The sequence below is a fragment of the Alligator sinensis genome, unplaced genomic scaffold (assembly GCF_000455745.1).
Source record: "Alligator sinensis unplaced genomic scaffold, ASM45574v1 scaffold170_1, whole genome shotgun sequence".
Taxonomy (NCBI): Eukaryota; Metazoa; Chordata; order Crocodylia; family Alligatoridae; genus Alligator; species Alligator sinensis.
In genome coordinates this window covers 4,060,057-4,076,581 of record NW_005841863.1, presented here as the reverse complement: position 1 = coordinate 4,076,581, position 16,525 = coordinate 4,060,057, and the positions used below count along the sequence as shown (strand labels likewise).

Sequence of the window (16,525 nt, the reverse complement as noted above, 5' to 3'; positions counted from 1 at the left end):
ATGGCACTGATTACACTTTGCATAACTGCAGCTTCTACCTCTGAAATGTACGATCATAGAACTAGCACTAATAATAGGAGCATAGCAGGCTGAACAGGTAAGTAGTAACAAGGAATAAAAAACACTTGTGATAAATGGGGAACTTCTAGGGCACCGAGTTCTGCCTTGATAGTTGTGCAGTAATACTGGGCAATTAGCATGCGAGTGGAACTTGATAAACCAGTTGGATGAGATGCATGTTGAAGGTTACATTTTAATCCCTGAAAGTGTTACTAACTGTTTACACTACAGTTAATGTTTGTTTTAGGTTTCTAAATGATCAGAATTGTTTTTAGTTGAACTGGGTTTGAAGTAGAATCTAATTTTACCCTACTGAACATACTATCTATCCCTGTTTACTTTTGGGCCAGAGCAGCTCTAGAATCCAAGCACACAATGACCCAGTATCCTTTGCGGTACTTGGTGTCAGTTCTTTCCTATGGGTCCTTACCCTTGCTTCCTTTTCAGAGTCTTTCAGATTTTTTCTCTTAAGTAAAACCTCATTCTGCTTGGTCTCCAAGGAACTGTGATGCTCCTAGTTGAGCAGCACTCCTCAGAACAGGCAGACAAGTCATAAGCAAGTCAACTTTTGCAGCTCTGGTGAATGATAACCTAGGGAATTGTGGCACATCCTGGTAATGCAGGACACTAAATAGTAGATCAATTTAATTGACTATTTACCAAGACTCATTTGGGATGACTTAATTTGCCTTGAACAGTCCCTAGAAAGTACAGTTTAAAATTTTGCAGTTATCTTAGCAGGGGTGTAGGTTGTAGCCGTGTTGGTCTAAGGACATAGGCAGACAAGATTCCTTGGGTGAACCTGATATCTTTTATTAGACCAACCCAAATGGTTGGAGAATAGTTATTAAGCAAGCTTTCGGGTTCAAAAACCCTTTGTCAGGCTTCGTTCAAAAATGAAGGGTTTTTGAACCCGAAAGCTTGCTTAATAACTATTCTCCAACCATTTGGGTTGGTCTAATAGAAGATATGAGATTCATCCAAGGAACCTTGTCTGCAGTTATCTTATGTGTCAGTCATAATTGTTCACTGTTTAATTTAGCTGTGAAGTTAGCTGTTCACCTGTTTTCTTCTTGTAATTAGTAAAACATGTTAATATTTCAGGAATCTTGAACTACCTAAAGGAAACATTCACTCATACACCAAGTTACGACATGAGCCCAGCTATGTTGAGTGTACTAGCCAAAATGATGCTTGCTCAAGCTCAAGAATGTGTTTTTGAACAGATCAGTCTCCCTGGAATACGCAATGAGTTTTTCACACTAGTAAAGATGGCCCAAGAGGTTGCAAAGGTAAGCCATGGGACTGTTAAATCTACAAAAAGTGCTCTCTTTTTCCTTCCCAACCCATCTTCAAAATCACTACTTCAGATCTGTATCGATACTGCCAATGTAGTAAAACGTTAAAGAGGATTTTTAGCATTCATTAAAATTCTAAAAAAAACCTAATTTGCAAGCTGAAAATGTGAAGGATTTGTGGCAGGTGGCTGGCACAGTATTAGAAAAATTAGCTTACAGGGCTATAGGTTCTGACATATGGAAATACTTGTATAAGTTTAACATTATCCCTGTAACAGATCAGTTTATTAACACCACATCCCAACTGGAAACCTATCAAAACAGTAACTAGACACTGACTTCATTTTTTGAATGTGTATGTGGTTCATTTTAGCAGGCTGAAGTATGTAACTGTGCAGTTCTCCCAGAAATTAATTGACAAACTGACAAAATGTCTAGTTATGACCACAGGGAGGGATTTTTGTAAGCTAGACTGGATTTAGTACAGCATCAAGAAATCTACTGTGACTGTTTAAGAACAAGAACCAAGTGAGTACATCTTCATATTCATTAGTTACTGTGCATTAAGTATAGCACTTGTATAATCAAGTACTAAATCAATGTGCAGTAACTGGCATTACTGTGCAGTAGTGCCAGCATGCACCTTTTTTTTTAGTGATGCTACTGCGCAGTAGCCTTATAATACTGCTCAGTAGCATATTAGCACCACTTATGCTGACATGTTACTGCGCAGTATTATTAGGCTACTGTGCAGTTAGCATCTTGTGTAGACATGCCCAGTGTGTCCTAAATTAGTCTGATTGTAGATTAAGATTTAAAGGGTCATTCTACTAAGAGGTCTTTTCACCAGGTTCCACCAGAAGGAGGTGATAGTTTCTTATGTACTACCACTGCATCCCTTCCGCATCATCAGATTGCTAAATGCTGATCTTGCTTTAACTTTCCTGCAGCTGAAAGTGCAGCTGGGGTTGGCTAAAGAGCCAGAACACCACAGTGTTGTTTCACTGACCCTAACCAGAATCCTATGTGTAGTGAGGGAATTGTGGTGGGCAAGAATTGCTAGTGATTTGAGGTGTGGGGGCAGCAGAACTGTTACCTAGATTCAGCTAAAAATGAGAACAATGGCTTTCTCAGAGAAAGAAATGTGAAAATTAATGGAGGTTGGCAACACCTGGGAATGGGTAGGCTGTACATACCTTCAGGTCTGCCTGAGTTAGTTCACATCAATTCTTAAGCCTATACAAAGAAAATTAACCAAGGCTTGGTACAGTGTCTGAGGAATGCAGCTGTAGTGCTTCTAGCTGAGGAGGCAGCACATGCAGAGCTAGGTCAAGTATCTCTGCATGGTGCTGCTTTATATCTTCTAGATATACCTACAGTGCCTACTGTAGTCAAGGTTCATAAGTTACCCTGCCAGCCCTGAAAAGCCTTCATTGACGAAACTTATTTCACAGTACGAGATGACCTAAAGCCAGCTTTGAATGCTGTTTTCCAGAATTCAAGCACAAATTTATCAGTAACCTATTTGGCTTGCTAATGCATCTGAAAGGATAATCTGTTTATAGGTTACAAAACATTGTATACTATTAGAGAATATTTATAGAACATACAGTAAAAGCAGTATCAGATAAGACCATACACAGCTGTACAGAATTATTCTATGTTCCAGGAGTCTGTTCAGTCAGTTTCAGATTTCATTTTCCCCTGATACATGGTTTCAGTCATCCTTTTAATTTTGGCCATCCAAATCATAATGCTTTGTAATAACCTAAATTTTCTTTTCTCCTGTATTTCTCTTTCCAACTAACTAAAGGATGATGATATCTGGTTTCTCATACTTAGATTATATGTTTTATTGCAGGTTGGAGAGGTTTACATGCTTGTTGACACTGCAATGAATCAGGCTCCTGTCAAGGAGAACATCCCCTATTCCTGGTCAAAACTGGCACAGATAAAATCAGACCATTACAAAGCTCTGGCACACTACTTTGTTGCTACCATCCTCAGTGACCACAAGTGTAAGAATACCTTGTTTTTCTGTATATACAATGTAAGCCACTAGTATTAAGAAATGGTTGTCTTGGGAGCAGGACTAAACATTGATGACTCCGTAGGTCTCATACAGTCTCTCTCTAAAATCCCTTGTGGCCTTTACTTATTCATCCATTTTCCCCCTGGAATAGAGGTGTAATGATTAGCTAAGGTTTCCAAAAAGATTTGAGAAATGTTATGTGCGCTAAATTATTCACATTCAGGCTGCAGACAGTAGGACTAGTTCTTAATGTAAAAGTTAATATAAGAAGCTTGACTCTCCCCTCAACCCCCTGCTCCACAGTTTAGATGGATGTTTCCAGAGGATTAATACTTCCGCCCCTAAACAATCAACCTGAGTGGAGTGAGATGCAAGGGAAAGACTAACATGGCTAATTTTATATGTATTATTTTAGTGCGTTCCACTGATGATGAAGACCAGCAGGAAAAGATCTGGTCCCAACTGTATGACCACATGCCTGAAGGGCTGACAATTCTAACCATTTTAAAGGACAAAGTTCAACGAAAACAACTAGGTAATTTCAACCTCTATTGAAAGTATAACACAGCAGAAAAGTACTATACAGAAACATTTTAATATTGAGATAAAAATATATTATTCACTATATAAAAAGGGTACTATGCAGAGATATAAATATGAACTAAGCCTTGAAGCTCACATAACCAACATCTGCAGCTATAAGCATGTATCAATTAAGACAAACTAAATTTTGGACAAATAGTCCAAAATTAGGACAAATAGTCAAAAAATTAGGACAAATAGTCTCCTATTCAAAATGACTAATGGGATTAATTGGGCTCTAAGTTTTATTGTCTAGCCTGATTAAAATTACTTGAAATGGGGAGCAGGATTTATCCTAAATTTTTTTTGTGACCATGACTTTGAGAATAATGATAAAGTTCTAATTTTTGCAAATATGTCTATATTAGCAACATATAAATCAAATCAGTTCTTAAACTTGGGCTAAGCCTACAGGAGACACCAGTGTCTGAAAGGGGCATGGAGAGGTGTTATCCCCGATTGATGCAACTGTGCCAGGAGAAGCTCCTTTTACAGATGCGGTCATATCAGCACTTTTACTGGTGTAGCTTGTTTTGGTTGGGATGTCAGGCAGATGGGACTTTACTATATCAGTACACAACACAGCTTTTCTTGTATAAAGGCATAAAAGTGCTTTACCAAGATAGTGTACTCCCAAGATAGTAAAACAATCCTGATGCAGAAATGGTCTTACTTTAAGTAATCCCTGGTCTTGCTGGTGATCTCACAGAGGGCTGCTCAGGTGAATAAGGAGCACAAGATTGGGCTTTCAACCTTTACTTCCTACAGGATAAAGTGTTTGAAGATTGATAATATCATCTTAACTTTAACTGTACTTTTATGTAGCCTTTTGTTTCCAAGATTTCTAATAATTTTTGCTTCCTCCAGGGAAAGCACACTTACGCAAAGCCATTGTTTATCATGAAGAAGCACTGAGAGCTTGTGGTCTGTGCAGAAAGCTTCGAAATATTGACATTCTTCAAGAGATCCTAACAGTTGCTCACAAGCGCTCGCTACTCAAGTACGCTCAGCAGGAGCAGGAAGATGACTTCCTGAGTCTCATACAAGCTCCAGACATCCTTCGTAAGTATCTCCATCTAAAAATTAAAGTTTTTTTAAAGTGACTAGGGATTTTTAGGCACATTTTTCACAAAGTGGTTGGCACCTTGAAAAGGGTCTGGAAGTAGATCTCAGACTTTGTGGTTAAAGAATGAGCTACATGGAGAAGTGGGGTCTGGACACTGTTAATTTAAACAGCTTTTCTGCTAATCAGATTTAATGTTTAGGAAATAATAATTAGATACCTTTAAAACATTTTATATATGGTTTTTCATTAAAATTAAAGGGATATTTTTGGAGGTAACTCTTGAATATGCTACCAAGGAACCTGAACCCATGGTAAAGGATGGAGGAGGAGACTGTATGAAATCAGAATAATACAGTAGGAGACTAATCAGGAGTAAAACTTGGGCATCATGCATGGAGTAGAAAGATTGGGATGGCCCCAAACATAGAGAAGCTAGAACTTTTTCCCAATTAAATCTTCACAGTGAAGATATCTGCAGTGTGTGGGTGATGTGTTGGCATCCTTAGTTTCTGGAAACACACTTAAATAGTCAGCACTTTCTGGATTCATACCAGTGAGACAAGCTTCTAAGTTCTACAGTATTTCAAAATAAAAATTACATATCAGCTATGTTTTTTGGGTTACTTCATATTACCCCACATGCAAAGAACAACTTAAGATTTGACTACCTCAGCAGAAGTGAAGTACTTCAGATAAAGGCCTTTGTCTTGCACAATACATATATAAAGAGCCAGAAACTCATTTTGCAAGTGTTGCCTTAAACAATTTTAACAGGTAGGAGGTGGAGAGGCAAGTCCAGTAAAGGGCAAAAAGATTATAGAGTCAATAGAAGGTTCACTGTGTGCACCAGCACAAAGATATCAGTAAAAAAAATGGTGCAGTCTAGATACTCTAGTATTTGCATATATTTCTAAGTTACAGACTGGACCTATGAGATCAAATTTTAGCAAGCCTTCTGAATTGTGTCTTCATATATTTAAACAGTTTTGTTTAGAAGGTCTCCTGAATATGCATCAGTCTTCAGTGAATGGCTTTCTACATATAGAGGACAATGCTTATGTTCAGAGAGTACATATTTGTTAAGTCTGGTAATTATATAAAAAAGATTGCTAGCTTGATATATGTAAGCTTGCACTATTTTGGCCCATCCTGTTAATAGAAGCATGGTCTCCGGCACTTGATCTAGCACTTAAGAGAAAACTAACATGTTTTTACATTTTGTTCTAGCTAAAACAGAACATAAAGTGGACATGGTTAGTCCTCAGTTGTCCAAGGTGAAAGTCAAAGACTTCTTTCATAGACTGGTACGTGAAATTTAATGTACTATTTGTCACTTCACTAAGGAGTGTTCTACCAGAAGGAGAAATGTGTATCGCTTTCCTTGAAATAATGTGTGTGTTTCTATAATGCAAATATTTTGTTAACAAGCATTGAAAGGTTGTTCTTAATCTCAGACTTTCAGACCAAACGATAATATGAGCTAAGTGGTCGTTGAGCTAAATTTTTCCCCATGTCATTTTATTTGAGATGGGATTTGTCCCACTGTACATAGAGAACCAGAAGGAAATCATGCCCAACTTTGGGTATGGAGCTCTTCTTGTAATAGAATTGGGGTGTGCAGCATGAGGAAGGTAGTGATGTGCGCACTCCACATGACACAAAACAAACAGGAAGGAATAGGAGACTGAAACACCTGATGCTTTCTGGAACAGCCTGTCCTCCCTCTGAAGGGGAGGGTTGTGGAGTTTACTGAATCCTGCAGTAGTCACCTTGGACCTGGTCTAAATTACCCAATGCATGCACTCTTGCCTCACTCCAAGTCTTCCTGAGAGGTCCTGAACCCCATAGCAGGACTGTGGATTTCATGCAAGGTTTTGAGGTGAAGGGATACATTTCACTGACCTTCCTTCTAGTGAAGCAGGTGGGAGTTTAACATTCAAGTCCCACAGGCTTTATTAAGGATTGTAATTTAAAAGTGAGAGGCTATCATGGAAAGGAGACAAAGTTAGCCAACTTACTTGCAAGCAATAACGCAAGTCATTTGCCTGTTGCTTTGCTTCCTGCAGGGCCCGTTATCAGTGTTTTCAGCCAAGCAGAGATGGACAGCCCCTCGCACTATTTGTTTCCATTGTGAAGATGGGAAGTTGGGATTCACTCTTAGAGGGGGTGCACCTGTGCAGGTTCATAGTCTTGATCCAATCTGTTCTGCAGCAGTAAGTAGAATATTGCTGTAGTCATATTTTTTTCTCTAGGTTCTTCCCAAGTTTTTATGATTTTTTTCAGTCTAATTAAGATGTAGGCAATAGTAAGGCATTCAGATAATACAGTGTGCTGTTAACAATTTAGTTTTTAAAAAGCTAAATATAGCAAGTGGCTGGAGGGAAAAGTCTTTAAGAGGAGAGAACAGGGAGAAAACACAGTGGGTAGAAAGGAGGATTAGGAAGCAAAGGAGGTGCATGTTGTGGGGAATGGAAATAGACAGTATTGGTGCCTTAAACCTATTCTTCCTTTTTTGTGCGAGGGGGGTGGAGGGAGAGAGAGATGTAAAGATTGTTCTGTGTAGGTTTGCCCCAGTCTACAAGTGGAACTATATCAGAGTGGGAGATTGAATCATGAAGGTTAGATACAAATAACAAATTGAAGAGTAAAATGAAGAAGGTGAGGAAAGAAATACAAAGGTAAAACATTAAGTAGGAAAATGCTAGGGAGGTCAGAGCAAGAAATAGTTTAAAAAAAATTAAAGGGTTTTAGAAAAAATGTAGAAAGAAAAATGGATGAATGGATTACAAAATAAAAGCTGAGAAGATTCAGTATTTATACTGGACTCGCATTAATACATAGGAGCTTACAAAAAAGGGTCCATGTTGCAGTTGTCACTTTTTATTAAGGCTTTTGTGCCATGATATCAAGCTTTATACAGAACTGTAAAGGGAAATACCATTAGATATAAAACACCTGATATAAAAATGGGATTTATATTATTCACAGCTTCAGCTCATGCTACTATGATTTTTTTTTTAAATAGTCTCTCGGTCTGAAAGAAGGAGACTATATTATTTCAGTTGAAGGAATGGATTGCAAATGGCTGGGAGTGAACGAGGTCTTGGAAAAGTTAAAAAGCAAAGGAGAGCAGGACACTGAGATTCAGGTTATAAGCTGCCAGGATACAACAGCTTCTATGGTAAGTAGAAAGATGGCCCCTTTTCAAGTCTGAAATGTATTAAATAAAATGGGGGGAAAAACCCAGTGTCTGCCACTTACTGGAATCTTTCTTAAAAGAATAAGCCACGTCTTAGCATCAAACCCCAAAAACCAGATGTTGAAAGGACTGTACAATGGACGTTTTCTGCCACTTTATTAGCATCTCACTAACTTCAAAATTGGAACTGGACTCCATGTAAAAGCTTTTTTTCCCCCTGTTAGCTATTAAAATTAAGTCCATGTGCACATGTTTACTGCACAGCCAGGCTGTTGTGAAGTGGCTAACATACGTATGATCATGATGCGCACAGACTTTACCACACACTTTACCACCGCTTGTGAGAACTGCTAATTATTAGAAGCAAAAGTGCTCTGCCTGATGCAATTCTAGTAACTGGCAGACACGGTATGTAACATTTGTCCAATCAAGGGCTGAGTCCCTACTGTACTAGTTACTACTCATGCATTTTAACAAAAAATCCTTACCCTGAGATCTTTCAGTCAAAGTAATCCATCTCTTATTACTAATCAGACTGCCTAACTACGAACTCAAAGACAACTGGTGATATAGTAGGTTAAGACACTTACATTTTAATGTTGTCAGTTTCTCAAATATGCAACAAAAAAGTGCAAGCATCAATGATGTTCCTTGTTCATATTTAGATATTGCTCTAATATCTAAAGATGGCTTGTTGGTACAGCTCTTGAGTTGGTGCAGGTCTGGAACCCACAGGGTGAATGACAGTCACCCCTGCCCTCCTTTTTTTCCCTGACCAAAGACCCTGAATTCAATGGTGGGGAAGGAGGTAGAGGGCAAGCAGTGATGGTGTTCATGTAGCTTTGGAGCTGTGCCGTATGGGCAAGCGTACATTTTAGCAGTTATTTGGGGAGCCTGTAGCATACAAGCTCAATTGCCTTAACTTTGACCTTACATGAAATGAAGGCCAAGCTGGAGAAGTTTTACTTAGGGCTACAGAATCATGTAGATTCAACAGCTGCACAGTAGCATCTTGTATGGACATCTTTTTGTTATCTTGCATTCTTATCCTTAGATTTCTGCTCAACCCCCTGGTTTCCAGCATCCTCAACTTTTGTATTAGCTGGTCAAGGGTTAATGGAATAGTTTAATACTGCCAACCAAAGATATATAAATTCAAAGTTACTTAGTTGCTATAGAAGCTTTAGATTATAAAGTAATGATCACAAGATTTAAAAATGTTAAGCTCGAAATAACTCACGAGAAATAATATCTGTAGTGTAATGCGATAAAAGCACCAGTAGTTTAGCCAAATCTAATGCTACATACTTCCTAGGTTTTCTCAACAAACTTCACACAAGCTGACACTCAGTATTGTTGTCTTAACAAATGGCAAAAGCATTTCTGTTGTGCTTTGGCTTTGTAAATTGTTTGCCAGTTTCCTTGGTTTAAGGCCCTTTCTTTTGGTCACACTGAGCACATCTATGAAAAATGATAACTGCACAGTATCCTGATACTACTGTGCAGTAGCATCATGTGGCAAAAAACGTGTTGAGATGCTACCGCGTGGTAGCGTCACTTAAAAGGCGTTCGCCAGTGCTACTGAGCACTAAATACATGCCCAGTAATCATGGTGTAGTAGCATCTCATGAAAATGAGCCCACTTTGATGGAAATATTTTGCTGAAATAAAACCTTCACTTTCCCTTTCCAGCCCTTTGTGGGACAAAAGGCTGGAATCCAGTGTAATCAACTTGGGGTGGGGCAGTGGATAAGTTCTTTAGGGGGATATCTGCATCTTCTGTTGCAGGAAAGCACATCTTTTCCTGTAACACTGGAGCAGGCATGGTTGTAAGTCTGTAACTATACAAACTGGATGCCTGTCCCCTCCATCCCTTCCCCAAAGCACAAATTCCTATAAATATCTTTATGCAAAACCCATTTATTTAAGCTTTGCAGATGAGTTCCAGGACTGCCACTGTGATTCTGAATGACAAAGGAAACTGATTGGCAGAAGGATTCACCTCATTACATATTCTTTTGAATGACTTGCATCCACATAAGCAAAAATGTGAAGAAAAATCAGCACTTTAGCTTGGCTTGCATTCAAGTAGACTGCAGCATTCTTCTTTGTTAATTACGCGGAGTCTTGGAAAACTATTTGCAAGCTTTGTAATCTTTTGTTATCTTCAACATGTCTGACCTCTCATGGATGACTGAGTTTTATAATGCTTCTTCTCCTCCTTCCTTTTCCTACAGCATAATAAGAGTGCGACTTACTCTGTGGGAATGCAAAAAACATACTCCTTGATTTGTTTAGCCATGGAAGAGGATAAAATTGACCACAGCAAGAAGACCACAACTCCCAAAGTCCCTTTTCTAAGTTGGGGAACCAAAAATAGGCAGAAAGCTGCAAGCACTTTGTGCCTTCCCTCAGCAATAGCTGGAAGTTCTCAAACAAAGAAGCTCACTTCTCCCTTTACACTTCTGAACACTGAGAATTTGTTGTACTGATTCTTTCCAAATAAAATTGTTGTCTAAATGTGAAGCTTTCTGAACGCAAAAGAAAGAAAAAAGAAAACCCATCTGTGCAGACCGGAAATGTGAAGTATATACATAAAATGTCCAGACATCAGTTTCTTTAACACCTGTGTTAATCCAGTAAATGTACTGTATATGTACAGGAACATAACTGAAGATCAGAGGTTGGCATGAATTGCAAAAGTATTTTCTTAAAATCCAAACCTACATATAGTGTTTAGACCGAAGGAGAAGTAGTGTGGGAGCTGTTGGGAAATCATTTGTAGAAAAATTTAAATTCACTTTACTTGAAACTTGATTCCTTCGGAATTTCAATATGGGATACATTGCAACTATTTTTGTTTCTATGCAAGCTGTAAGACATATTTATTTCAGTATCTATGTATGTAGTAGTACTGAAAAAAAAATGAAGGATATTTTTAAAGTTTAGGAGTCATAGGAGTCACTAATGATCAATTTAGATTAAAAAATACTAAATTACCTAGAGAACAAACAACAGGATCAGTAAAAGGACAGTTACTGTGCACTTACAATGAAACTTGCCTTCTAAAAACCTGAAAATAAGATCTCCCTATACATCCTATAGCACCACTCAGTTTTGCCCTGTTTGAGAGCTCTGAGAAATAGCACATTTCATCCTAGAAAAAGAAGCATCCTTGCAAAGGCCTTATGTTCATTAGAAATAGACCATGTTCCCAACTTGAAACTATTTAACCTACAAATTACAAGCTTTGTATTTTTGTTGAAATTAATGATAGTTGAGGAACAAATCTCAAAGCTGATTCTCAACATCTAAAACTAAAAATCAGCATAATTCAAGAGATTATTTGCAAGGCACTTTAAAGCTAGAGTAGTTTGAAAATGGCTTTCCAATCAATCAAAAATAAAAGTTTACTGCGTAGGACCCCCTGTGAACTAGATGCTTTATAGACATACAAAAGCAGATAGTAGCTAACAACTCAATAGTAAGCTAGGTGCAATTTGGGAAGACAAAATATGTAATTGTGTGTTAATTTCTCTGTAAGTTTGTTATATTTTCTATCATTTAAAACTGAAAGTTGCTAACACCTGTAGTGTTAGACAAGGATGCTATCTACAGAGTAGATATATGCTGTTTGATACTCAAAACACTATAAATAATAGTGGGGAAATGTGTGTGTGCACATGTTGAAAAATAAACTGGGTACAACTTTTTAAAATTAGCTCACTTATTTTTAGGTTTCTTTGTTTTAAAATAGTTGTAAATATTTTAAATTAACTTATTTAAGCTGCTGCCATTTACTAGTAGCATTTTCATTCTGCTATAGATAGGACGATACAGTATGACTTACTAGTTTGACTGTTGACTATGTTGTGCACATACCGTAAATGTTCTTCACATATGTTTTGTAAAGACCACAACTGAGCTAGCAAACTATGTTATCAAGCAAGTTGTGCAACACTGGAACTTGGCCTGTAAAGTTAACTCCATTGCAAAATAAAGAACTGTTAAAAATTTTACAAGCTCTCTTTGGTCATTTTGTATAGTCCAATTATCTTAAAATGAATAAATTCGATTTATATTTTATGGAATGAATCATTCGTGCATATCCTAAGATGTTTATTTTACCTAAATTAAACAAGATTGCCATCTTGGGCCACTACAGAAAAGCTAGAATTTCCAATGAACTTTGGTGGTAGGTTTTTATACTAGGGACTGCACCTTGGATAGAATACAGAATACTGAAACTCTGACATTCCATGCAACAGACATCAATATTTGTTGCAAACGGATTTTCTAATAAGAACAAGTTACATAGTGATGCATTCTTTACTAAATCTGTAATTGGTTTCCTCTAGCATTTTCATACCCCTCAGCCCAACAAAAGAGAATTAATAAAATAGCAAGTTGTGGGAGGAAAATGGTCTTTACATTTTTTAATCCAAAACATTTTACCGCAAATCAATCAAACAACCAATCATAGACTCCGTTCCTTGCGTACTTCACAAGGAACTCAATTTTTCTGTCAGTTCACAGGACCCTTAATTTGCCTGACAAGAGTTTAACCAAAACTATTAGGATGTACCAGTTTTACAGCAAATGTTTACAAAAGTCTGTACAGCACAAGAAGTTGTGTCCAAGATGCATTTAAAATTGAGCATGGCCTAAAACCCTTACAAATGTCCGCCCACAAGAGACGTCTATGGCTGTTATAAAATCCTTAAAACAGGTTTACAATAGATTAGCAGCTCAGCTCCTAACTTCATTAACACTAATAGTCACTGCTTTAATTACCTACCTTCTTCATCTACTTAATTTACTGAGCAGACGGCCATTTAAAATATTAGAGGTTTGTCCTGCAGCACCAAATAGATAAACAACCAGAAAACACATGTCAAGTCTCACAGTTTTTAAAGCCTATAATCTCCAGTGTGTGTAGGTGAGGAAAGTGGGAACAAGTGGAACTTCACGTAAAATTTAATCAACCAGCCAGCCAGAAGACAGCAATAACTCATGCCACAGTTCCAGGCAACTTGATGTTTGCCATTCAGTAATTTTCATAGTTTCATCGTAGCTAGGGCCAGGAGGGACCTGAACAGATCATCTAGCCTGCCCCCCCTGCCACAGGCAGGAATGAATGCTGGGTTCACAAGACCCCAGACAGGTGATCATCCAACCTCCTCTTGAATTTGCCCAAGGTAGGCGTGAGGACCACTTCCCTGGGAAGTTGGTTCCAGATTTTGGCCACCCTAACTGTAAAATATTGCCTTCTGATCTCTAACCTAAACCTATTCTCCATCAGCTTATTATCATTGTTCCTTGTCACCCCAGGTGGTGCTGGGGAGAAAAGGGCTCTGCCTATTTGCCGTTGATCTCCCCTGATGAGTTTGTAGGCAGCCACCAGGTCCCCCCTCAGCCTCCTCTTGCTGAGGCTGAACAGGTTCAGGTCCCTCAGTCTCTCCTCATAGGGCCTGTCTTGCTGCCCTCTCACCAAGCAGGTGGCCCTCCTCTGAACCCTCTCCAGGCTGGCCACATCCCTTTTGAAGTGCGGCGCCCACTACTGGACATAGTACTCCAACTGTGGCCTAACCAAAGTCGCATAGAGAGGGAGTATCACCTCTCTGGACCGGCTTGAGATGCATCTTTGGATGCATGACAAGGTATGGCTGGCCTTGCTGGCTGCCGTCTGGCATTGGCAGCTCATGTTCATCTTGGAGTCAATAATGACTCCAAGATCCTGTTCTGCCTCTGTGCTTTCAAGAAGGGAACTCCCCAGCCTGTATGTAAGCTGTGGATTCCTCCCAAGGTGCAGCACCCTGCATTTGTCTACGTTGAACCCCATCCTAGTCTCATCTGCCCACTTTTGTAGTCTGTCTAAATTGAGTTGCAGCCTCTCTCTCCCTTCAAGTGTGTCCACCTTGCCCCACATCTTAGTGTCATCAGCAAACTTGGAAGCGTGCTTTCCACCCCCTCGTCCAAGTCGCTGATGAAGGTGTAAAACAGTGCGGGCCCGAGGACTGAGCCCTGGGGTACCCCACTGCTCACATCTCACCAGGTTGAGTACAACCCGTCCACCACTACTCTCTTGGTGCACCCCATCAGCCAATTTTTTACCCATCCAACTGTGCAGCCATCAATGCCACAGTCACTTACTTTATTGATGAGGATGGGGTGAGAGAGAGTGTCAAAGGCCTTCTTAAAGTCTAGAAAGACTACGTCCACAGTGACACCAGCATCCAAGGATTTAGTTACTTGGTTATGAAAGGCAACCAGGTTGCTCAGGCAGGACCTGCCTTGATGAACCCATGCTGATTGCCCCTGAGCATGATCTCCCCTGCAGGCCCCCCACAGATGTGCTCCTTGATGATTCTCTCCAAGATCTTTCTGAGCACCGAGGTGAGGCTTACAGGCCTATAGTTACTTGGGTCCTCCTTCCTCCCTTTCTTGAAAATTGGGACCACATTAGCCAGTTCCCAATCCCCCGGCACCTGGCCAGATGACCACGAATGCTCATACTGCCAGGCCAAGGGCTCCATGATGACCCCTGCCAGCTCCCTCAACACCCTTGGGTGGAGGGCATCTGGACCTGCAGATTTAAAAATGTCTAGCCCTCCCAGAAGATCCTTAACTACATCTGCGCTGACCAAAGGCCTGACAGAGCTATCCCCAAGATTGTCCCTACCTCTGTTAGGTGGGATGTCCCGGTCCCTGTTCAAGAAAACAGGCAAAGAAACTGTTAAAAATATCAGCTTTCTTGTCTGACGTAGCCACAAGATTACCATTTGCATCTTGCAGGGGCCCTACATTGCCTGGTGCCCTCTTCTTGCTCCTAATGTACTTGAAAAAGGACTTTTTGTTGTCCTTAATCCTGGACGCTAGTCTGAGTTCCATCTCTGCCTTGGCCTTCCTAATAGCCCTCCTACACTCCTGGGCCGAGGAGGAGTACTCCTCCTTGGTGATAGCTCCTCCCTTCCACTGGTTTTACACCCCCCTTTTAGTCCTCAGGTATTCCTGTATGCCCTTGCTGAGCCAAGGGGGTTTCTGAGCACTCTTAACCCCCTTGCTTCTCTCACAGACTGTTATCTTTTGGGCCTGGAGGATCGCCCCCTTAAGGTATGACCATCCCTCATGGACTCCCATCTCCTCAACTTTCTGGGCCCTCAGTGCCTCCCCCACTAGTCTCCTAAGCTCATTGAAGTTGACGCTTCTGAAGTCAAGGGCTTTATCCTTAGTGAAAGCCCTTGACACCTACATTGTATAGTGAAATCCAGCAGGTGATGATCGCTATTGCCTAGGTGGTGAAGGACCTGCAGTCTCCTTACCAGGTCATCCCTTGTGGCCCGGACCAGGTCCAGCAAGGCATTACCCCTCGTGGGGCTGTATACTTCCTGGATAAGGTGAAGGTCCTGTAATACAGCCAGGAGCCTACGCGAGCGGTCAGGCCTGGCTGTCTGCTCCTCCCAGCAAATGTCTGGGTAGTTTAGGTCACCCATGACAATAACATCCCTTGACATAACCGCCTCCATAAGTTGACTGGAGAAGTCCTGGTCCAGCTCTTCCCCCTGGTTGGGTAGTCTGTAGTAGACACTCACTGTAAGGTCCCTTTCACCACGCCCCCACCTTGTAATTTGACCCATAGTGTCTCCCGCATGACCCTCCTCTAACCTGAAGCTAATCCTTGATGATGTGAGGTGTTCTTTGACATAGAGCACAACCCCCCCCCCCCCCCCTTTCCTCTCTGTCCTGTCTCTTCTATATAGGGTGTATCCCCGAATGCCCACCGCCCAGTCGTAGGTAGGGTCCCACCAGGTTTCTGTGAGCCCTACTAAGTCTGGGTTCTTACTCGCAATCAGGAGGCACAGGTCCTCCTGCTTACTCCCCATACTACAAGCATTAGTGTAGAGGCACTTGTGGCCTCCTGAAATTTTAAATATTTCAAGCTAAATCAAAAGCTTACTACGTCTGTTTACTGGCATCTGCTCTAGTAGCAGATAATATATAGGGTATAGACAGATGTAATAACTGTATAGATTTCAAGGATATAGACAAACTGTTAAGATGCAACTGTTACATCAGCACGATTCTGTAGCAATACAAGTGTAGCAAAACTATTCCAATTAACCATTTCATTCAGGGACAAATTTAGGGTGATTTAGCCAACTTATCACACCAGAATCATGCAAACCTACTAGGATGCATGGACCTACAGGGAACGGGGAGCCAAGACCCCATCCATTCGCCACCTCCCCCTGCTCCCCCCCACCAACACAAAAGAGCAGCTAGGCGGT

The 16,525-nt window shown here is 40.4% G+C and overlaps 1 protein-coding gene across 1 annotated transcript in view; it reads left to right on the top strand.

The window, feature by feature from the left end:
- Positions 1–10,729, top strand: part of RHPN2 (rhophilin Rho GTPase binding protein 2) — a 31,469-nt gene extending 20,740 nt beyond the window's left edge. Inside the window, exons 8-15 of the mRNA XM_006016627.3 lie at positions 1,165–1,352; positions 3,220–3,376; positions 3,806–3,925; positions 4,840–5,034; positions 6,266–6,342; positions 7,105–7,251; positions 8,064–8,219; positions 10,475–10,729. Coding sequence (XP_006016689.1) covers positions 1,165–1,352; positions 3,220–3,376; positions 3,806–3,925; positions 4,840–5,034; positions 6,266–6,342; positions 7,105–7,251; positions 8,064–8,219; positions 10,475–10,729 — 1,295 coding nt within the window. The remainder of the gene's footprint in view (positions 1–1,164; positions 1,353–3,219; positions 3,377–3,805; positions 3,926–4,839; positions 5,035–6,265; positions 6,343–7,104; positions 7,252–8,063; positions 8,220–10,474) is intronic.
- Positions 10,730–16,525: the final 5,796 nt, after the last annotated feature.